We start from the raw sequence: 24187 nt of genomic DNA on the forward strand, positions 1-24187 counted from the left end.
GACGATAACTCTGGACTTCAGAATTACATTTTGGTGCTACTGCCATAATATGGAATCCAATACCCAGAAAGCAGCAATGCATAACAACATATTAAAATCAGCTCACAGGAGAAATGGTCCCCCTTTCAAGGCACTACAGCAGTGGTAGTCAATATGGCATCCTCCAGATGTTGTTGTACAACTCCCATGTCCCTGACCGTTGACTATGCTGGCTGTGGCTGATATGAGTTGAGAGTCCAACAATCTCTGCACATCATGTTGGCTTCTCCTAACTCTAAAACAGAACGCAAGGCACCATCACAGGGGAACCTATTATGCTTCCATCTGTAAGAGGTCTGTTGAGTCAAAAAAAAAGCAAAGCCTACTGGACTATGGATGAATTACAAATGAAATCCCTTTCCGTTTTCGCTCACATGCAAAATGGAGCTCGTAAGGTAGAGAATAACCTGTTATCACTGAATAACCTGCGTTATACAGAAAGGAAAACTCCCTAACCAATGAACTGGTTTCTTATGTGAAAATAAAGCCACGCTCCAATATTTATCATTCACAAGGAAATGTGAATGTGTAAACATAAAAAGGAAAGTCCAAGACCCACTGAAATGAATGGGAGCTGCACAACAGCACTTGCACACCTTCCATTCATTTAAATGGAATTAATGCATCACAGGAATGTGTCCTGCATCACTTAACATTTTGGTTATTTCTCCCCCATTAATTGTACTGCAGGTTGCATGACATGGCCCTGATATAAATGCTGAACATCCTAAGTTGGGAAGAATCTTCCTTAAGCTATTTTTGGTCATCTTCTTCGACTAAACTGCACTTTTCCATACCGGAGGCCACTTCTTCATTCAGTGCTGGGGAACCTTTTTCATCGTTCTTCCCTTTGCTTAGAGCCTTCAAGCACTTATCAAGTCTTTTCAAGAACACATCAACATCTTCTTTCGTCATTCCAATGGCTGAAGCAGCATTGAGGTAGGCACAGTGGTATTTGTTTGTATGGGCCATGAAGCCTTTGAAAGTGTAACCACTCACTGTTTGCTGAGACCCAAGCGGAACGACCCTGAAAGGGGAGGGGAAAAGGAAAAAAAGTTACATACAGAAATACACCCAGAAATGAAACACAGAACAACCTAATTTGTTGAACTTTTCAGGGGTAATTATGGTGACTTAAAGGAAAGCAAGGGACGCGGGTGGCGCTGTGGGTTAAACCACAGAGCCTAGGACTTGCTGATCAGAAGGTCGGTGGTTCGAATCCCTGCGACGGGGTGAGCTCCCGTTGTGCAGTCCCAGCTCCTGCCAACCTTGCAGTTCGAAAGGAAGTCAAAGTGCAAGTAGATAAATAGGTACCACTCTGGCGGGAAGGTAAACAGCGTTTTCGTGCGCTGCTCTGGTTTGCCAGAAGCGGTTTAGTCATGCTGGCCACATGACCTGGAAGCTGTCTGCGGACAAACGCTGGCTCCCTCGGCCTATAGAGCGAGTTGAGCGCCGCAACCCCAGAGTCGGTCACGACTGGACCTAACAGTCAGGGGTCCCTTTACCTTTTTAAAGGAAAGCAAACCTACTAAGGGTCCAATCCAGACTCCCAACCACCAATGCTGGCAGTCACTGGCTGTGAGACCAACTTGGGATCCAGTTGATCCAGGGCCAGCTCAGCCCTTGGAATGCCACACTTTGCAACTTTCTGCAGGCAGGATACTACCAACGCCCCACATAAGGGAGGCTTGGGTTCCAGCTGCCCTCACCTGGGAGTGAGTGCCACTGAAATCAGTGGGATTTGCTTCAGAGTAAGCATGCACAGAACCAAGTTGCATGCAAGCTCTGTCCTGCCAACCTCTGCATATCTTTTGGGTCAGTTTTGAGACTGGCTCCAACTGAAGTGAGGCTTGCTCCCGGAAAATTTGCTTCAATGCGTTTTTGAATCGGAGGCGTTAACGGAAGTACTTACCTTGCGCCAGACACTTGTCTGGTGAAAAGCATAGATCCAAGCTGTGTGACAGCTGTCCCACTTTGTTTATCTAGCTCTCTGAGTGACATAGCTGAAAATACAAGTTAACAAGGTTACTGTAATTTATAACAATTCCTTTCTACAGCAAACATTAGTAGAAAGTTTTGGAAAAGTGTGTGTGTGTGTGTGTGTGAGAGAGAGAGAGAGAGAGAGAGGGAGGGAGGGATGCCTAAGCGTCCCATTCATATGGGGGGGGGGGAATCAGCCTATTTATTTATTTTAAACATTTCTATACAGTGGTACCTCGGGTTAAGAACTTAATTTGTTCCGGAGGTCCGTTCTTAACCTGAAACTGTTCTTAACCTGAGGTACCACTTTAGCTAATGGGGCCTCCCGCTGCTGCCGCCGCCGCCGTGCGATTTCTGTTCTCACCCTGAAGCAAAGTTCTTAACCCGAGGTACTATTTCTGGGTTAGCGGAGTCTGTAACCTGAAGCGTCTGTAACCCGAGGTACCACTGTAATTCCCATTAACAACAACAACAAAACCTTCCCTGGACAGTTCAGAAGTGAAAGTCACAAACCACATTTGCCATGATATAATCACCCTCTGCTTTATTACAGCACAGATATCTATTCTTCTCTGCAGATGCAACCATCCCACAACACCCTAATTACCTAAGGAGATGGGGTTGTGAGGTGTTTCCAGCAGTCTCTCGTTGTAAGCTTCCGCTAATTTCTTCACATTCTCCAAAAGGTAGGAAAACATTTCCTAGGGGGAGAGAAGGGGGATCAACTGCTTTTAGTTCTTTTTTTGGCTATTCTTCACCGGAAATTTGTGTCTTCACGTTTGACACCAAGTATTTCCTACTTAATATTTAGATTAATCCATTAAAACAAAAGCAAGCAGGTGTGAGGTCAACAAAGACCAGGCGCTGCTGGCTAATCAAACGGCATTGAGGAAACCAACAGCAGTGTCTTCCTGCATCTTTTTACAGGAATTATTATTATTATTATTATTATTATTATTATTAGTTTTTAATATTTAATGCTGTATTGTTTTTAACACTCGATTGGGAGCTGCCCAGAGTGGCTGGGGAAACTCAGCCAGATGGGCGGGGTATAAATAATAAATTATTAAATTATTATTATTTTACAGGGACCAGCTGGAAGGATGTAACCAAAGACCAGGGAAACTTAGTTGGTCCCAGATAAAGCTTGTATCCCAAAGTAGGTGCTTCCCCCCCTGAGAAATCTGTGTTTTACCACTGAATCGGAGCAAATGGCAGAAAACCCAATTGCTGTTTGCTCCGATTCAGCAGCACAACACGGATTTTCCTGGGGAAAGCACCAGTAAGAAGAAGAGTTTGGATTTGATATCCCGCCTTTCACTCCCTTTAAGGAGTCTCAAAGCGGCTAACATTCTCCTTTCCCTTCCTCCCCCACAACAAACACTCTGTGAGGTGAGTGGGGCTGAGAGACTTCAGAGAAGTGTGACTGGCCCAAGTCACAATAAAAGAAAAAAAAAAAAAACACTAGGACACAGACTTGTGCCTAGAAACACAGCACAAAAGGAAGTCTGGATGAGTCCTGAGTTCAAATCAAATTACTGTATTTTTCGCCCTATAGGGCGCACCGGCCCATAAAGTGCACCTAGGTTTTTTTGGGGGGGGGGAATAAAGGGGAAAAAATTATCCCCCCCCCCCAGGCGCGGGGCTGGGGCAGGGGAAGCCCAAGCTTCCCCCGACCCCAGCCCCCAGAACAGGCTGCGCTTTCCAGGTTTCGGGCTGCAGGCTGCTGTCCGCAAGCCTTGGGAGCCCGGCGGGAACTCCCGCGGGCTCCCAAGGCTTGCGGATAGCTTCCTGAAGCCTGGAGAGCGAGAGGGGTCGGTGCGCACCGACCCCTCTCGCTCTCCAGGCTTCAGCGAAAGCCTGCATTCGCCCCATAGGACGCACACACATTTCCCCTTCATTTTTGGAGGGGAAAAAGTGTGTCCTATAGGGCGAAAAATACGGTAATTTCTCAGTCAGTGTAGTGGCATGAAAAATTTTGGAGGCAGGGCAGGGATTAGACCAGCCTCCTCTCGCAGATCCAACGTTATGAGGATTTAAGAGCAACCCATGTCCCACTCCTCACAAAAGCCAAGGAACAATATACACGCCATGGATAGTGGATTTGGCATAAATCTTCACCCCTTGGCTAATCCCCCAAGCAAGACTACCACAAGGACGCCGAAACAAAGCAGCTTTCAGAGCTGAGCTTTTAGGAGCTTTTCGCAGCAGTAAAACCAGCTAATTTAAAACCAGGACGTTAAAGCTATTAATTAATTGTGGCTGGCTGACTGAAGTGACATGGTGAAACAAGGGGGAACGAAACAGTAAACACCCATGATTTATTAAATGATCTGCCTTTCAGAATTATATTTTCCCCCATTTTAATTCGTGTCTAGATCTTACAAGCAGCTAACTAAGCAGTTTACCGTACAATAAATTAGTAGTGCCATGTATTCGGCAATAGTTTTTGTGAGGCCAAATCCATATCTAACCTCTATTAGAAAATCTGGCTACTCTGTGAGGAATTTACGAGGACTCCCAACACAAGTTTTACTTAAGAGAAATGTAACCGAATTCCATTGATTTTTCTGCATTGCAAGTGCTATATTTAACTCAAGACACAAAAGGATCTTATCATACTAGAAGAGTATTGAACAACTTAAGCACTAAAATGCCAGCTAAATTTCCAATGGGGGAAGTGAAGAGATTAGATTAAAAAGGCAAGTAAAACAATGCTTTATGCTAGATCAGCAGCGTTTGAGGGGAAAAAAAAAAGTTAGCTCCAAAATGTGTGGCATACCCACAGCTGTTAAACAAGTACAACCGAGTATGGATTTCAACAACCAGTAACCCAGAGATATTCACAAATTGCAGTTTTCACACAAAAGAAAACAGATGTCTCAAATGTGTGTGTGTCCCTTGTTACACAGTTTGAGTGAGTAGACGTGTTGAGTGAGTTATTTTCAGGAGCATTCGGCTGACTCTTTGTTAGAACAGAAACATATGCTACTCTGATGTACGGAGAAGCCAGGGTTTGGCAGTATGAGAATGAGCTTTGGGGTCACCTAATTCCCCCTCCCCTTTCCATCCTTTTCGTGCCAAGATTAGAAACTTCTAATCACTTTTTGTGGCAACGTTTGCCTATCTAGATGAAGTGGCAAACCAATGGACCACAAAATGGAATCCAACGTTTTCTCTCTGCCTTCCTCCTTTCCCCATATGCCAAGATTAGAGAGCCGGAGTCTTGTGCCTGGTGCATGTTCATAATGCCAACCATGGTTTAGTGCAGGGGTCAGCAAACTTTTTAGCAGGGGGCTGGTCCACTGTCCTTCAGACCTTGTGGGGGGCCAGATTATATTTTGGAAAGAAAAAAACACCAAATTCCTTTGCCCCACAAATAACCCAGAGATGCATTTTAAATAAACGCACACATTCTACTCATGTAAAAACACCAGGCAGGCCCCACAAATAACCCAGAGATGCATTTTAAATAAAAGGACACATTCTACTCATGTAAAAATACGCTGATTTCCTGACCGTCCGCGGGCTTGATTTAGAAGGCGATAGGGCCGGATCTAGTTTGCCTACCCATGATCTATACTCTGGGTGTTAAGTAAGTGGGGAAGGGCTTTGGTTTTGTGACCCTTAGATTCTGGAAATAGATCCCTTGAGACGCAGGTCTAACCTCTTTGCCACTAACCTTTTCAAGTCTAAATCAGTGCTTTTTTCCTTAAAAAAATGTTTAGGGGGTACTCTCATTTTCCTACTCATTGAAATACTGCCCCTCAGTGAGGCCAAAGTTAGATTCACAAAATGTTTAGGGGTATGCGTACCCTTGCGTCCCCTCCTGAAAAAAATCACTCGTCTAAATTAACTTGTTTTCTCTGCATGGTTACGTGTCATGCAGCTTTTCAGCTGATTGCACTTTAATTGTGTTGATCCTTTTAATTATGTTGCGCTTGTTCCATTCTTTAATATAATTGTATACTGCTTTATGGGACCTGAAGGTTCCATAAAGTGGCATACATTTTAATATATAATAAGCTTCTGGAGCAGTGCTGTTTGGCCTGTGCTTGATTTGTGTGAATGGAAGTTCCCAAAGCCCTAGACATGTGAGGTTTTCTTTTTCTTTCATTTGTAATCATTCACTTGAGCTTAATAGTGGACATGGTTTAGTGTTTCATCTAACTAGACTTTCCAAAATCTTAAGTGGAGCTTGGAAAAAAAAACCCCAGCAAATGAATGGTTGGGATCCAAAGAGCAATGCACAGGCGCTTTACTTACCCATAGGGCATTTTCTGCTTCCTTTCCAAGTATCGCCCCACCACTACCATAATAGTGGCTGCTGGAAGGAAATGATCTTTCTCCACCTGTGCAGGTGTGAAAGGACTATTCCACACAGACAACTGGGGAGTTTGGATCCTGCGTCATCTCAACCAGACAAGACAGATTACTGATAGAAAAGCCTGCCGAAAAGCACAACACAGCTCCTCCATTGCACAAGAGTTGCATGAAACTACTATGATAGACAGTGCAGTACAGTGGGTAAGGCTAGGTGGGCTAGCAATACCTGCATTCAACTATCCACTCAGCTGTGGAGCTCAATGGGTGGTTATAACTGGGATGGGAGAAGGATAGATTGCCATTTTAGGGGCAAACACTCCCTAGCCCCTAGGCAGCCTGTTTATTTGTCAACAGTATTACAAAAGCACCGAAAGCCTCCAGTACTTTCTCTGGCCTTGCAAAAGGCTGTCATGGATCCATTTATCGCTCACGGAGGTGGAGAGCATGAAACATGTTCCTTTGCGTCATGCAGAGGTAGGAGGAATCTGGGCCGAGCTATCAGGTTCTGCTGCAGAGATTAACCTCCCCTCTGCAAGACACTGGCTAGGCTCTTTATTGATGCGAGCTCAAATAACCTGCAATAAGATTTGACATGAGAATAAGGCAAGAAAAGGGAGAAAATTATTCTGATTTTTTTTTTTAATAGCCTGGCTTCTTTTTTTGAGTAGGTGTAGTGGAACCAATATAGAAAAGAGCACTCAATGTCAAGCTATAAATAGCTCCTGCTGAGAACATAATAGCTGTGCCTCAGCTTTCACAGAGCAAAAGGCAATAAACCACCACTATTAAATTTTACCATTCAGGAACACACACATTCAAAGTACACTAAAGAAAAGCAAGGTGATAGTTCTTATTTCTATAACAAATCTGAAACAAGAAACTGATTCACAACATTTAGAAAATAATGCTTATGGAGCAGAACTACTGTTTCAGTGAAAATATATGGTTGGGTTGCTTAGATTTGCTTCTTCACCAAAATCGTTAGCATCTAATTCTTTATTCGTTATATTAACTAAAGCAATAACAAATGAGTGACATATTAATCATTTTTAAAGATATATGGTCTTCATTGAGCTTTGTCATCTACCAAAGCCAAATTATTTGTGGTTCCAGGCAATTCAAAATGAACCTTAGTACCTGTGGTCCATATTCAGCTGACCCGTTGCACTGGCAGAAGCCAGCACATTAATTCCTGCTAGTGCAATGGGACTTTTTTCCTCCTCTCTTCAAGTGCACTATGCTGCCCCAGATATTCTTTGGAAGGTTTGAGAAAACACCAGAACAGAATAGTTTTTTGGGATGGTGTGAGGAGAAAGGTCCATTGGACAAGCAAAATCCTTATGCTGACAGAACCTTAGCCACAGCTCTACATTCAATACAACCCTAACTACTGACACTATGAATCTAACCCTCAGCTTTATAGAAGTATAGACTTTGACTTTTGAAACCTGTGTGTATGTGGACTGGAACAATACAATTGTTTTTAATAGTATATTGGCGAAGAATCATTAGGAATTTCACTTACCAGCTGCACTGGCTCCCGGTGGAGTACAGGATCAGGTTTAAGGTGCTGGTTTTAACCTTTAAAGCCCTATACGGCCTAGGACCCTCGTACCTACGGGACCGCCTCTCCTGGTATGTCCCACAGAGAAATTTACGGTCTGCAAATAAAAACATCCTGAAGATCCCAGGCCACAGAGAGGTTAGGCTGGCCTCAACTAGAGCCAGGGCTTTCTCTGCTGTGGCTCCGATCTGGTGGAACGCTCTGTCACAAGAGACTAGGGCCCTGCGGGACTTGACATCTTTCCGCAGGGCCTGCAAGACAGAGCTGTTCCACCAGGCCTTTGGTAATGGCGCTGCCTGACCCCCTCCTCTGGCAATATGCACAGAATTTTGCTTAATGGTTGCCATCAATTTGATTTTAATTTGATTTAATTAATTTTATAATGAATGTTTTTAGAATGTTGGATTATTTTGATTGTTGTTAGCCACCCTGAGCCCAGCTTCGGCTGGGGAGGGCGGGATATAAATAAAATTTATTATTATTATTATTATTATTATTATTATTATTATTATTATTAATTTTATGCCAAGGTGCCACTATGGGACTTTACTAGAACAATTACAAATTAGCTGTTCCTGCTGGTACCTAGACCACTGCGCCTCAAATTTCTCAACATTTCTGTATTAAAGACTGGCGCGTATTTCCCTCTTCTTTAACATGTAAGAGTAAGAACATATTGCCCTTGCAGGAGCTTTCCCTCCCTGCTTCTTCAACACGAGTCACTGATCTGCCTGGGCCTCCTGGCTCGAAGGAAGCAAACTCTGTACAATGACTCATGCAGAGAAGAAATAGGCAGCCTCCTCTGAGTATGGTGGCGAAATCTGCCATGGATTTTCAGCAGGAGTGACTGACAGATCCCATCCCATCTGATGCGGTCAGAGCAGAATTGACATCAGCTTTCCTCACATCCCAACACACACACACACACACACACACACACAGAGAGAGAGAGAGAGAGAGAGAGAGACTTTGGGAGGAGTTAAGATCAGAGCAGTGAATCATGCAGTGATGTAGAGAGTGGCTTCCTTCATATATGCACGCATGTGGGGTACTCTAAATTCACATGGCGCTTACCTTATTTATATCTTGTGACATGCACTGCTAAGAAACTACCGACCTAGACACAGTATATCTTGACATTCTTATTGCAACAGCAAATGGGGAGGCAGCGCCACATGTCACGTTCAACCATTTGTCTGCAGGCCACAGGTTGGAATTTTTTTGTTTTGCTTACACAAAGCAACCACACAATGGCACAGGCATATTAGGCATGAATTAGAGAGGCTTCTATTTTAGGTAGCAGCGAGTCACTTTGTTTCTGCCTAACACGAGAATAGCTCTAAGCTTGCAAAACAATAAAATAATATATTAAATATTCAAGAGTTCAGAGATGCGAGAACTGAAGTAACATGCATTTGTCAAGAATCCCTTACATCAGCAAATCAGAAGATCTCCCACATCACGCTAGAATGGGGGAAAGCAATGATACAGTATTTGTTGATGTACTGCCAATTCAGGTCAATTATTAGAGATTCGTCAGATTTCCACAAATGCATTTCAGTTAAAGCAGAGGAAACCTTGCAAATATAATCTGGCTACCATTTTGTTTTCTTCTTCTTCCTCTAGGTCCCAGATGCATTTTGATGTCCCAAGTTTTGTTAGCCTACAAATACTCCCAGAACAGACCCTTTAAAAAATCCCAATGCTTGAGAACCACTCTATTAAGCACCCTCTCCCACATATAAACACATTCCCTGAAGTGTTGCAGTCCAAGAAAGGGCAGCGACACGCATATAGCTGGGTCTCGTCTTACTAAAGTTAGGAACAAATTTAGGAGATTCTATTATGAGCGATGCGTTTCATCATACTACTAAACACGCAACAGTTAGTTTACCATTGTTGATACACCACTGATAATAATTGCATGGCCTAAGCATGGTCCTTAAAAAGCAGAGACATCACCTTGCCAACAAAGGTCCGTATCGTTAAAGCTATGGTTTTCCCGGTAGTGATGTATGGAAGTGAGAGCTTGACCGTAAAGAAGGCTGATCACCAAAGAATTGATGCTTTTGAATTATGGTGCTGGAGGAGACTCTTGAGAGTCCCGTGGTCTGCAAGATGATCAAACCTATCCATTCTGAAGGAAATCAGCCCTGAGTGCTCACTGGAAGGACAGATCCTGAAGCTGAGGCTCCAGTACTTTGGCCACCTCAAGAGAAGAGAAGACTCCCTGGAGAAGACACTGATGCTGGGAAAGATGGAGGGCACAAGGAGAAGGGGACAACAGAGGACGAGATGGTTGGATAGTGTTTTCGAGGTTACCAGCGTGAGTCTGACCAAACTGCGGGAGGTAGTGGAGGACAGAGGTGCCTGGCGTGCTCTGGTCCATGGGGTCATGAAGAGTCGGACACGACTAAACAACAACAACATTATGAGCGAGACACACAGCGGGGATGCCAAATTAAAATTGTACTTCCAATTGTTGTTTTTGTGTTTCCTAGAGTTTAAAGATGTTGTGGTGTGATTAATGGGTTGTTGATCAGCTAGTCCCTCTGCAACTTCAAGTGCATCACAACACTCACAGTTCTTTTCCCCCTGCGCAGGGCTGGTTGTTGCACTGAGACTGCGCTTGTGGACCTGTTTGATTATTTTTAGCTAGGAATCAATAAGGGAAATCATACCCTATTGATCTTATTAGGCCTTGTTGCAGCCTCATTTATCACAAGGTGATGGCATCTCAACTGCAAGACTTGGTGGTGGTTTGCAGGGACGTTCCTGAATTACTCTCATCATTTCTGGCAGGGAAGTGCTGGGTGGTTGCTTGCAGTTTTTGCTGCAAGGTCCCATTCCCCAAACATGTTGTGATCGAGACATGTCCACTACATGCTGCATTAACATCCAGCTCTCTTTTCCCAACGGTCTCACGTAGACCCAGCACACAGTTTCATTTGAGGCTGCAGTCAGGCACCTAACGCAGATAAACCAGGGTGACAGCAAATCAAGGCAAGCGTGGAAAAAAGATACTTGCAAATTTGAAATTAGAGGGCTAGGTAATCCTATTATCAGAAAAATCTTATTGGGTGGTCTTGGGTATGTCTAACCTATTATAGTCTAAGACCATAATTCAAACCCCAGACAGAATGGAAGGGCTCAGTGGGGTGGCAGGACCACCACTGCACCCACAGCCATAATAATAATAATAATAATAATAAGACAAAAAAAATATTTATATCCCGCCCTCCCCAGCCAAAGCCGGGCTCAGAGCGGCTAACAACAGTAAAAGTAACACAATTTACATAAAAACACAATTAATTGAAATACATTCTAAAATCAATTCATTCTAAAATCAATTCAGAATCAAATTAATGGCAACCGTTGGGCTAGCGTTCTATAAGGATTACCAAAGGAAGGGGTCAGACTGTGCCTCGGCCAAAGGCCTGGTGGAACAGCTCTGTCGTGCAGGCCCTGCAGAAAGATGTCAAGTCCTGCAGGGCCCTAGTCTCTTGTGACAGAGCGTTCCACCAGATCGGGGCCACAGCCGAAAAAGCCCTGGCTCTGGTCGAGGCCAGCCTAACCTCCCTGGGACCTCCATGATGTTTTTGTCTGAAGACCGTAAGGTCCTCCGTGGGACATACCAGGAGAGGCGGTCCTGTAGGTACGAGGGTCCTAGGCCATATAGGGCTTTAAAGGTTGTGACTCATGCAGACCAACCTGCAGCTTCCAGGATAGAAGGCACCAGGTTGGTCAGAATGTAATGCTAAACCATGACTTAGAACTACATGGGCAAGCCTGAGCAAAGCACCAGGCTCTCATGGCAGACTTCAGAAGGGCAGGGTGATCTATCGTCCAAACCCGGTTTGAAGTCTATATAATTTCTGTTTCATAATTTTTGACCTGGCAATATAACCCGAATCATGATATGCATGTGTGTTTGTGTGCTATGCAAAAATCACCACGTGGGAAAAACCGTGAAGCCATTTCTCGGTTCTTGCAGCCCCCGTTAACTCTGCTGGCACAGCTCTCCCCTGCCTCCTGCAGGGGCCAGCGAATCACAAGAGCAGGTGCCGGCAACAATCATGATGCGAGAAAAACAGTGAAGCCAGCCAGTGCCTCTACATAGCTCCATCCTTATTTCAGGTAAAGGTAAAGGGACCCCTGACCATTAGGTCCAGTCGTGGCCGACTCTGGGGTTGCGGCGCTCATCTCACTTTATTGGCCGAGGGAGCTGGTGTACAGCTTCCAGGTCATGTGGCCAGCATGACTAAGCTGCTTCTGGTGAACCAGAGCAGTGCACGGAAATGCCGTTTACCTTCCTGCTGGAGTGGTACCTATTTATCTACTTGAACTTTGATGTGCTTTCGAACTGCTAGGTTGGCAGGAGCAGGGACCGAGCAACGGGAGCTCACCCCGTAGCAGGGATTCGAACCGCCAACCTTCTGATCGGCAAGCTCCAGGCTCTGTGGTTTAACCCACAGCGCCACCCGCGTCCCCCTTATTTCAGACATCGTGATATATTGATATATCACAATGTTTAGCTGGTGATATATTGCGGTGTTGAAAACCAGATACCACCCAGCTCTAGACTTCAGCCAATTTACTTTTTAGTTTCAAAGAATCTCAGCTTAGTGCTATTTGTGAAAACCTCTGCTCTTCTCTGAGGGGAGGGGTTGTGAGCGGGTCTTGCTTGCCGTGCTTCACAGTGGGCGTGGATGGCCCACTGCGTCACAAAGAGTCTCTGACCTGCGTCATGCCCGGAGCCAGCCAATATGGCTGGCGGGGGGGGGGCATAGTTTGGCGCTCTTAAATGAGCGCAGGACTGTGGCTCAGCCTGTTTGTTTCCTGCACACACAGATCTCCCTCCCTCTAGTCTCCTGCATTCCACACCTGACCTTGCTATGGACCTCGGTTGGTCACCTTGGTTGTCCAAGGGGCCTGGTAGGAATTTTTTCCACTTGGCAGATTGGCACCAACCATTTGTTTTTTCACCTACCTCGTAGCAAATTGTCACAACTTTGTAAGATTTGGCAGTTAGGCATTGGAAAATGTGTTATGTGTTGGAGGGGAGGTTGTGGCCTTCACCTACCCCTCCTCTTGAAGGGTATTCTGTTAAAGGAATCCAGTGGTCATGATTCCTGTCCGATGCCCAGGTAGTGGCTAGGGCCATGGCCCGACCCCAGTGACTCTAGGGGAAAGCTTCCAGTTGATTTGCATCAACGATCTCCCCCTACAGGTTGTTAACCCTTGTGTGCCTCCCTACAGAGCGGGCAGGAGTCAAGTATAGTCAGTTTGGATCCAGTGCCTAAGCCAATACCACTCACATTCTGTAACCAATAAAGTTGTGGCCTTTTTTAGCCCATGAACCTAAATTACTTGTGGCCATGTGTCTTATTTCATCACAAAGCGGGGAGCGGGGCCTCGACTCACAACAAGGAATCTTGGTATAGAACAAACAACCATTTGCTAAACAAGCTGGAGGAGAGGCTAATGTTCTTCCTGGGGGTGGGGAAGAGAGAAATAAGTTATAAATCATTTCTTTTCTCATTAGGGGTGGTAAAAAGGGTAAAGGGACCCCTGACCAATAGGTCCAGTCGTGACCGACTCTGGGGTTGCGGCGCTCATCTCGTTTTATTGGCCGAAGGAGCCGGCATACGGCTTCCGGGTCATGTGGCCAGCATGACTGAGCCGCTTCTGGCAAACCAGAGCAGCACAGGGAAACGCCGTTTACCTTCCCACCGGAGCGGTACCTATTTATCTACTTGCACTTTGCTGTGCTTTTGAACTGCTAGGTGGGCAGGAGCTGGGACTGAACAATGGGAGCTCACCCCGTCGCGGGGATTTGAACCGCCGACCTTCTGATCGGCAAGTCCTAGGTTCTGTGATTTAACCCACAACGCCACCCGCGTCCCTTCTTTCTCATTGGGGAGAGTAAGCTATTTGAGTTTCTTTCCTAACCCATGATCTGAAGTTCGTTTGATTGGCAAGTTACCATTGTTGTAAATCAAGATTCCTGGTTTGAACATTCCTGGTGTGTACATGGGAGAAAGCAAGAAGAGGGGGGAGTGCCCCAGCCTCACTGAGACTCATCCATGTAGTGCTGAACTATGGATGAACTTTGCATGCATACCAGCCCACTGTGGAAATATGGCACATCCAGTGGTACCTCGGAAGTCGAACGGAATCCATTCCGGAAGTCTGTTCGACTTCCTAAACATTTGGCACGGCTTCCAATTGGCTGCAGGAAGCTCCTGCAGCCAATCAGAAGCCACGTAAGCCACGTCAGACGTTCGTGTTCCAAAGAACGTTCGCAAACTGGAACATTCACTTCTGGGTTTGCGGCGTTCAGGAGCCAAAACGTTCGACTCGCAAGGTGTTCGGGATCCAAGTTACTGAGCAAAGAAAGCCTTGGTTGCCAGCCCATTTAAAAACAACAACAAAGACATAGCTACAGGCCAAACAAGAAAGCTTCATGTGCCTATTGCAGCTGAGGCTCCAAAAATGTTTGTTACATGTTTATTACAACTTAAGATGTAATTTGCCATCAGTTAATTTTGAAATATTACCTTTCTTTCTTTTAGCAGCTGCTGATACCCCTTTGTGCCCAAGGTCAGCAATGTAATGAGAAGATCTAATGAAGGAGAGGCTGATGCTCTTCCTGGAGGTGGGGAAGAGAGAAATAAGATATAAATCATTTCTTTTCTCATTGGGGAGAATAAGCTATTTGAGTTTCTTTCAGGGTTGTTTCCTGAAGAAAAATCCATTTAAAAACTATATACCTGGGTACATTTTGCTGATCTCCTGTATGAAGGAGTCACTGAAGCCAGCAATGATAGCACCACCTACTGGAACCATGAAGTTTTTGTCCAAACTTTGCACAAACGCATCAATTCGACCTCTTCGTGCTCCCTAAAAAGACATACACAGAACCAAGATGAGAACCAAGGGGACCGATCCTTAATATATGTGATTAAACAAGGAGCCGGTCTTCAAAAAATCCAGTTTTATCTTATTTTATATCTACTGCTTTTTGTATTTTTACTGTTGCTACGATAATTGCTTTTGTTTCTGATGTTTTTGATCGGTTTTATATTTGTTTTATGGTTCTCTTTTGCCGGCTAATTAAAAGATAAATAAACCCAGTAGGCGGATGAACAAAGTATTAGTCAAAGCCACTAACCATCAGTACAGCCTACCAGGAAAATTAGAATTGTCAGTCCTTCTTGGCACATATTTATTTAAAGCAACTCTTTAGCTGCAAAGGCTCCCAGACAGCTCACTAAAATCGACAGTCTGCCTCCAAAAGAAAAAGAGATAGGGAAGGAGGAGGAAAGAAAGGAAACTCAGGCATTTGTTCTTAAACGTCTTGAAGTTTTTTAGAATGACCAGTTGGAAGGGAAATAGTTCTGGGAGAGGAGGAGCCAAAAATAAGTGTGTTGCATAGCTGTCAACTTACAGATTTGAAAATAAGGGACCAGCAGCCTCGAAAATAAGGGATCAGCAGCCAAAATAAGGGATTTTCGGAGCACAGGTATGTTCAGCTTCTGAGCCCCTCCGAGCCAAAGGCAGAAAGCCCAGCCAGCAGCCAAACGAAGCCTCAAGCGGTGGTTCCCACAATGCAACAACCCAGCAAAGGGGATGCAGCAAGGAAAACCACTGTCACCTCTCTGCTGGGAAGCGCTGAGCAAAGGCGAGTCCCCAGGCAATGCAGCTGATTTGATCGGCACAAGGCATGCAAGCTCCACCCCCCAGTTGTTCTTAGAGTCCTTATTGGGTGAGCAACGCAGCCAAGCAACACAGCTGGAGCTTCCCTGGCCGGCAGGGAGGGAGGGAGAGGAGCTGCTTCCTTTGAAACCTGGGAAATTTAAGGGACATCATCAATAAGGGACAGCAGAGGGACACGGCGCTGAGATAAGGGAGTTTCCTGCCAAATAAGGGACGGTTGACAGCTATGGTGTGTTGTCAGCTGAACTGAACTGACACTGAGAATGGCCCTGCTTCCCTAGTAGCCTGATAAAATGACTCCTGCTCAGTGACAGTTGAGGGAGGGAAAGAACCAAAGGCAGCTAAGTCTCTTATCAGGGTCTTGCACAATTCCCATTCACGTCAATGGAGCTTGATACAGGAGAAGTGTCTGGTAGATTGTGCCCAGGTTTCTTTACAGGGGCTCCTTTGTTCCTTGTTAAAACTATTTTGGAAAACCATGTTAAACAATAGAGATTAAAACCACAGGATGGGTCTCTTGCAACACCACTCTTCTCTAAAACGTGCCGTGAGGTTTTAGCTACAAAATTCCTGTTCACTAAGAGACCTTTCTGTAAGATCACAAATGCATATCTCAATTTACAGTTGGAGGATCACCTTCTCTAAATTAATCTGCATTCTCAAGCTGAACTGTTTAGGAAGCGCGAGTCTTTTAACAGAAAGATTTATTTACATTAACGTATTTCTAGCCCACTTCACCAAGGCAACTTAGGAGGCAGCTAGCATTTTAAGAATAGAAAACATGCTAAGATAGAACAGCAGAATAAAATAATCCAGCTAAGATCCTAAAATCGGCAAGGAATAAAACAACAGAACAACATACGCTAAATTAGAACATCTGTGCAGATAAACATGTCGTCCCACACCACCCATTATAGGCACTAAGTGTGCAGTCAGATGGTGTGTGCTCCACAAGCAGGGTGCCAACACAGAAAAGGACCTGTTCTCCTGTTCCCCACCTCCTTCTCCTTATCTGGTGGGAGAACTCAAGACAATGACCATCTCAGATAGCATCAGGGGAAGCATTGTCCCAGAGTTGATCCCAAACTACACAGGGCTTTATAGGTTATGGTAAAACCAGTCCTTTGAATTGTACGTAGAATTGCACACAGAGCCATTCAGGCTGCATCTAACAGCACCTCCAGTCTGTGACCTTGACCCTCAAGGAGTGGAAATCTATTCAAAAAGGTTTGAACACTTATCTCCCAGGTGTGGTCAACCATCTACCAACACTACCACCCTGCCTGGATTGAGCTTTAGAGTGACATTCAGCTCTATTTTGAGTACAGTGGTACTTTGGTTTACAACCATAATCCGTTCTGGAGGTCTGTTTGTAAACCAAAACAGGTTGTAACCCAAGGCGCGCTTTCACCAATGGGGCCTAAAAAAAAAAAAAATTGGTCATAATCCAAAAAAATGGGTTGTAATCCAAAAAAAGGTTGCAAACTGGGACATGCACTTCCGTGTTTGTAATCCAAAACTTATGCAAACCAAGACGTATGCAAACCAAGGTACCACTGTAGATCCATTGAGATTAATGAGCACAACTAAGTTATATATTAATTTTAATAGGTCAACTCTGAGTACAACTTAGTTGACTACCACCCCAAGAACCCACGTTTACTATAAATTGTGCATCTCCCATCAGCAAAGCAGATCCGTTTTCCCAATGCAAAGCAGAAAACATATAAAAATATAAGCAAAAGTGATCCCTTTGAATGTCTTAACATAAATCATAAACAAACAGGAGGAAAACAGAAAGCAGTGTGCAACCCAGTGGACTAATGGACCAATTGTGCTACTCAGTATTTTCTTGACAAGGCTATCATTAGAAGTGATTTATTATTTCCATTACAGGTGATGTAGAAAGTTAAATTGTTCTTCACATTTTGATCTCAGTGTTCCTATGTAACAGTGGAGCTTTCCACAATACAAATGTTAATTTGGCTACAGCCAGCTCTGAAAATATGTTTGTGAGGATGGGAAGAGTGGTGACTGTCCGGCCTATTTCTTGTTCATTGTCTGCCATACTACTGTCTTCACACGCATCTCATTTCTGGCGTTCAAGGCCTGAGGGGAAAAAAGATAGGGTGGGTGCAAGCCCCACCTGGTTCCCCAGCGCCAGTTCTTACCTTCCTCAGGCAATTTAATAACAAGTCTGTGTTCCAGAGGTCTCTCATCTTCAAGTTCTTTCATTAGATAATTCTTTTATCTCTGGAATTTTCTGCCCTGACACATCAAGATTACCCCCACCCCACTCGGTTCTATGTGGTGCAGCCGCCGTAAGATCGTCCCTCCCCAAACCATGTTTTGTAAATCAGGATCCACCCTTGAGGGTTTATACCTACCTCAAAGCAAATTCCCACAATCCTGATCTTGTTGGTATTAATTATAGTTTTGTTCTGCGTGTGTTGGCGCTAGCTTGTTTTCTCATCCGACAGAATCTAATGCCAGCAGCTGGAGTAGGTTAATATCAGTGTATGTTGAACAGTTAGGGAAGGAAGGTGTCAAGGGTGCTGTGACATAAGGGATACAGGGAAACAGATCCCACACCAAGGTGAATTCCCCACTTCAAATATTTTAATGCAACCCTTGTTTTGCCGTATGCCTTTATCCGCCACAGGACAAGAATTGTTGTTGTTTAGTCGTGTCCAACCCTTCGTGATCCATGGACCAGAGCACGCCAGGCACTCCTGTCTTCCACTGCCTCCCGCAGTTTGCTCAAACTCATGCTGGTCGCTTCGAGAACACTGCCCAACCATCTCGTCCTCTGTCGTCCCCTTCTCCTTGTGCCCTCCATCTTTCCCAACATCGGGGTCTTTTCCAGGGAGTCTTCTCTTCTCATGATGTGGCCCAAGTATTGGAGTCTCAGCTTCAGGATCTGTCCTTCCAGTGAGAACTCAGGGCTGATTTCCTTCAGAATGGATAGGTTTGATCTTCTTGCAGTCCATGGGACTCTCAAGAGTCTCCTCCAGCACCATAATTCAAAAGCATCAATTCTTCGGCAATCAGCCTTCTTTAATGGTCCAACTCTTACTTCCATACATCACTACTGGGAAAACCATAGCTTTAACTATACGGACCTTTGTTGGCAAGGTGATGTTTCTGCTTTTTAAGATGCTGTCTATGTTTGTCATTGCTTTTCTCCCAAGAAGCAGGCGCCTTTTAATTTCGTGACTGCTGTCACAAAGAATTGCATCTTTCCAAATGTAGCTTTTTAAAAGTTCAGATTCCGTAACTACGTATGTGATTAAAATATCCTTAACAAACAGATTTCAGCAACAATCTGAGCCACATTCCTAAAATCCCAAGAAGTCTGGCCTATCTTAACATAGGGGTCACCCCCAAATGGAGGGAGGGGGGAGATCAAGAAAGCAGAAAGCTTATGAAAACTGGCTAGCCAGATGGCTAGACAAGGACTACTGATGCAGAAAAGTTCCACAGTATTTATACTCATACTCAAGATAGGCAGTTGGAAAAGGGCACAAGACTCCTGCCTCAGCAGGCATCTCCATCACATTCTGCTAAAGGGCAGGTGTTCACTCAGTCTGCTGCTTCTGGCTGCATCTCCATAACCTATACATCAGCGCAATCACACAGAGACAACAGCGGCAAATCTGAGCAGCTCAACAATTTAAAGGAGCTCAAATTTTGCAACAAAGAAAGTTTCACAAACAGTGACATCGTTTTGCATGAACAATGTGGTAATAGCCCCCAAATTGGGAAAACCATATCCGAGAGCTCAAAATGGCCTTAATATTGGGTGAACTTATTTGTGGGCTGAGCTGCCGGTCGGTTTAGAAAAATTAGATGGATGCCAATTCATACGCAGGAATCACATTATTTATATAGCACCTTTTCAGTCTTTTGAGACATGTATATATCTTTACCTGGACCATAAAGAAGGCTGATCGTCGAAGAATTGATGCTTTTGAATTATGGTGCTGGAGGAGACTCTTGAGAGTCCCATGGACTGCAAGAAGATCAAACCTCTCCATTCTTAAGGAAATCAGCCCTGAGTGCTCACTGGAAGGACAGATCGTGAAGCTGAGGCTCCAATACTTTGGCCACCTGATGAGAAGAGAAGACTCCCTGGAAAAGACCCTGATGTTGGGAAAGATGGAGGGCACAAGGAGAAGGGGACGACAGAGGACGAGATGGTTGGATAGTGTCTTCGAAGCTACAAACATGAGTCTGACCAAACTGTGGGAGGCAATGGAAGACAGGAGTGCCTGGCGTGCTCTGGTCCATGGGGTCACGAAGAGTCGGACACGACTAAACGACTAAACAACAACAACAACAACAACAACAAAATATATCTTTACAAAAAATCTCTCATGTCGGTATTATCGTCACACACCCCAGCATCATACTGCAGGTGCAAAGTTTGGACTAGTAGCAGCAATTCCTCCTTGCAAGGGTGGGGGCCCATTCAGATGCCCTATCCTCCAGGAGACTGATTCAGGAAACGGAGGGTTCCTGAATGTTTGGGGGGGGGGGTCTTCCAGTGGAGAAAGCTGATGATCCTGTAGAAGCCCTGGTTTTCTGTGTGAGTGTCTGGAGGCGGTTGGAGGATGGATGGCGGCTAACAGATTGAGGTTGAATCCTGACAAGACAGAAGTACTGTTTTTGGGGGACAGGGGGCGGGCGGATGTGGGGCACTCCCTGGTCCTGAATGGGGTAACTGTGCCCCTGAAGGACCAGGTGCGCAGCCTGGGAGTCATTCTGGACTCACAGCTGTCCATGGAGGCACAGGTTAATTCTGTGTCCAGGGCAGCTGCTTACCAGCTCCATCTGGTACGCAGGCTGAGACCCTGCCTGCCCGCAGACTGTCTCGCCAGAGTGGTGCATGCTCTGCTTATCTCTTGCTTGGACTACTCAATGTGCTCTATGTAGGGCTACCTTTGAAGGTGACCCGGAAACTACAACTAATCCAGAATGTGGCAGGTAGACTGGTGACTGGGAGCGGCCGCCGGGACCATATAACACCGGTCTTGAAAGACCTACACTGGCTCCCAGTACGTTTCCGAGCACAATTTAAAGTGTTGGTGCTGACCTTTAAAGCCCTAAATGGCCTTGGTCCAGTATACCTGAAGGAGCGTCTCCACCTCCATCGTTCTGCCCGGACACTAAGGTCCAGTGCCGAGGGCCTTCTGGCGGTTTCCTCGCTGCGAGAAGCAAAGTTACAGGGAACCAGGCAGAGGGCCTTCTCAGTAGTGGCACCCGCCCTGTAGAATGCGCTCCTACCAGATGTCAAAGAGAAAAACAACTACCAGATTTTTAGAAGACATCTGAAGGCAGCCCGGTTTAGGGAAGCTTTTAATGTTTGATGGACTACTGTATTTTAATATTTTGTTGGAAGCTGCCCAGAGTGGATGGGGAAACCCAGCCAGATGGGCGGGGTATAATTAAGAATAATAATAATAACAGAAACACAGTATTGCCAGCTAGAAAGCTCCAAGTTTCAAAGTCTGGTGTAAAACTCTAGTTAATCTAGAGACACAACATCCAAGATAAAGGTAAATGTCCCTTACCTGCTGAATGAGATGCATACATTTGGAGGACTGGACTCCATATGCATTATTGACAATGTGGGGGATGTCATATCTTGTACAAATCTCGGCCAATTCTTCCAATCTGCAAATATAAAATTGAAATTTGGGCAAACACAGTCAAGGAGAGAAAAGTAATAGAAGGAACCTGGGAGGAAAGACTGAAATAAATTAAAAGGAAACGTAAGGGAAACAAAGCAGAGTATCTCAGTTAGCCTCCTACTGCTTAAGATAAGATGGAAACGGTTCAAACAGTTCAAATAGCTGCATAACCTACAAGGGGATTATGGAAACCCGGTGACATATTTGGCATTGACTTTGAACAGATGAGCATATCACCAAAAGCTTTTGCAACTTCCTAAGTTTCATGCCGTTTGAGACCAAAGCCCTTAGACTATGGCATTAGTTCAAGAGTTATTTAGACGTTAGCTAAAGTTGCATTCTTATCTATTTTTCTAATGAGTATTTGGACTAAGAATTCAGTTTAAAAAGCACTTATTTTACAGTCCAATACAGTGGTACCTTCGTTGTCGAATTTAATCCGTTCCGGGAGTCCGTTTGACACCCGGAGCCGTTCAAAAACCAAGGCGTAGCTTCCGATTGAGTGCAGAAGCTTCCTGCATTCAAATGGAAGCTGCGGAAGACATTTGGCTTCTGAAAAACGTTCACAAACCGGAACACTCACTTCCGGGTTTGCGGCGTTCGGGAGCTGATTTGTTCGGGAGCCAAGTCATTCAACAACCAAGGTACCACTATAGTGGAAAACATAGTTGTAATTATTTAGAGGCATTCAATTTCTTTTTAAATCACAACCTTCCCATCTATCTAGATTTCGACTTCAATGGGGACCAAACATATAAAGCAGGCATAGGCAAACTCAGCCCTCCAGATGTTTTGGGACTACAGCTCCCATCATCCCTGACCACTGGTCCTGTTAGCTAGGGATGATGGGAGTTGTAGTCCCAAAACATTTGGTGGGCCGAGTTTGCCTATGTCTGATATAAAGTCTGTTGTGAAAATTAAATAGTTCAGGACATATTGAAATGATTTAAACCAAAAACATCCAACTTTCTGATTAGTGCATTTTTGGGGGCAGGGGGAAAGTATGCCTACTAATTGAATGCTAGAACAGCTAAAATACTTGAACAGTACCCAAAGATCTTAGGGTGTAGCTCCCATGTCTTTTATACTACAGAATCTAGGTGTAGTTACGGAAACAGCTGTAAAATTAAGGGCTATATCAAATCATGCAGTTCCATAGGTGCTTCTTCTCCTGACCCCTCCAGCCCCCTGGGAGCCCTCTACACAGGAGAAGGAGAGAAAACGGAAGTCCCAATTTTTTTTTGTCTGATTCACTGTACAGCTGCCGCGCTACCAAGAACAGTGCACCACTATAACATCCTGTCTACTGGACTGCCTACATATGTACAATTTTCACAATAATTAATACGATTCATAACCTATTGTGTCATCTGTGTAATGCTCAACTTCATGACACTTTTTTTTTTTTTTTTTGCTTCTCATTCATTCTTTAACATAGGAAATCAGGCTTAGGTTCAATGTACTATATTTAGCAGGGGGATAACGGATTTGGTTTTAAGAGAATATAAATGTAGATTCTAATGGCTTTTTCAAACTCAGATACAACTTAAAACCAAGTTATTTTAGGGAGCGCTTGGTATAATTTCATTTATTCAAAAATCCATTTATATAAAATCATCCATTTTTAATCCACCCTGGCCCAAGAGATGAAAAATTGCGCCTCTGAGCTATAAATCCAATCCAAGCTAATTTGGCAGCAATTAAAATTATCATTCTCTTCCTACAGCCTTAGTTTAAATGAGCTGGTAATCTATGTGCACAAGCAACTAATCCAAAGTTCACTCTATTCTGAAGTACGTCTTTACTACTGTAGCGAAGCAAGTGGAGGAGTACGAAGTCTGAACTGCAAAAATCAGGTTATTATTTAAAGTACCAGTGGGGGGGGGTAGGAGAAAGGGTTTCAAAGGGTACACAGCCACACACACACACAATCAGAGATAAAACAGTATTATGAAAACTACCCCCCCCCCAATTATCTTTGCCCAAAAAGAGGTACACCGATAAGACTAAAGTCTCAAAAGGGATATACGATTATTATAAGCCTGGGAAATACTGGTGCAGTAGATAGCATGTTGAACATGTATCAGAGAGGCTTGGGGTCAAATTCTCATTCAGCTACAAAGCTCACTGTAGCCTAGTAATGTTCAGACATAATGCCAAACTGCAGTATGATGGCAGTTTAACAATGAGCAGACACAAGCTGCAGGGTTCACATGCCTGCTTCCTCTTCCTTTTCCCAAAGTGTAGGGCGATCAGTGCTTGCCTACAACCCAGTACCAACCCCAAGTGAAGCCATTCCAAATATTGTTTTTAAAAATGTTACAGCCCATTTACTAAGCATGCCCTGCTTCAGTAGCCAATGCAAGGCAGACTGCTGCATAGCAACTGAACCACCACTTTTCTCAACATTTAATGGTTTGAGAGTTCGGGCAGCAATCATTAAGTTTGATGTTATAGACTAGGATGTCCTCCTTGCAGGAACCTCAATTACTTTTGCTCTTGGTTGCAGGAGCTTTGAACAGTAGGTTGCAGAGATGCCAGAGTTCAAAGAGATTCAAAGGGCCACTCTCAAATGTATTTAAAGTGAAATGCGGGAGGAAAAGAATGTTTTAAAACCATCTGCTGTGTGCTTAATTTTATATAGATATGTAAAAGGTAAAGGTAAAGGTACCCCTGACTGTTAGGTCCAGTCATGACCAACTCTGGGGTTGCAGCGCTCATCTCGCTCTATAGGCCGAGGGAGCCGGCGTTTGTCCGCAGACAGCTTCCAGGTCATGTGGCCAGTATGACTAAGCTGCTTCTGGCGAACCAGAGCAGCGCACGGAAATGGCGTTTACCTTCCCACCACAGTGGTACCTATTTATCT

General features: G+C 44.6%; 1 protein-coding gene across 1 annotated transcript in view; it reads right to left on the reverse strand.

The window, feature by feature from the left end:
- Positions 1–629: 629 nt before the first annotated feature.
- Positions 630–24187, reverse strand: part of SEPSECS (Sep (O-phosphoserine) tRNA:Sec (selenocysteine) tRNA synthase) — a 37944-nt gene continuing 14386 nt past the window's right edge. Inside the window, exons 6-11 of the mRNA XM_053404503.1 lie at positions 21202–21304; positions 14683–14812; positions 14470–14561; positions 2627–2720; positions 1952–2042; positions 630–1066 (exon numbers count right to left, since the gene is read on the reverse strand). Of these exons, the coding sequence (XP_053260478.1) occupies positions 793–1066; positions 1952–2042; positions 2627–2720; positions 14470–14561; positions 14683–14812; positions 21202–21304 (784 nt within the window). The 3' untranslated portion in view covers positions 630–792. The remainder of the gene's footprint in view (positions 1067–1951; positions 2043–2626; positions 2721–14469; positions 14562–14682; positions 14813–21201; positions 21305–24187) is intronic.

This window comes from Podarcis raffonei, chromosome 9 (genome assembly GCF_027172205.1).
Source record: "Podarcis raffonei isolate rPodRaf1 chromosome 9, rPodRaf1.pri, whole genome shotgun sequence".
Taxonomy (NCBI): Eukaryota; Metazoa; Chordata; class Lepidosauria; order Squamata; family Lacertidae; genus Podarcis; species Podarcis raffonei.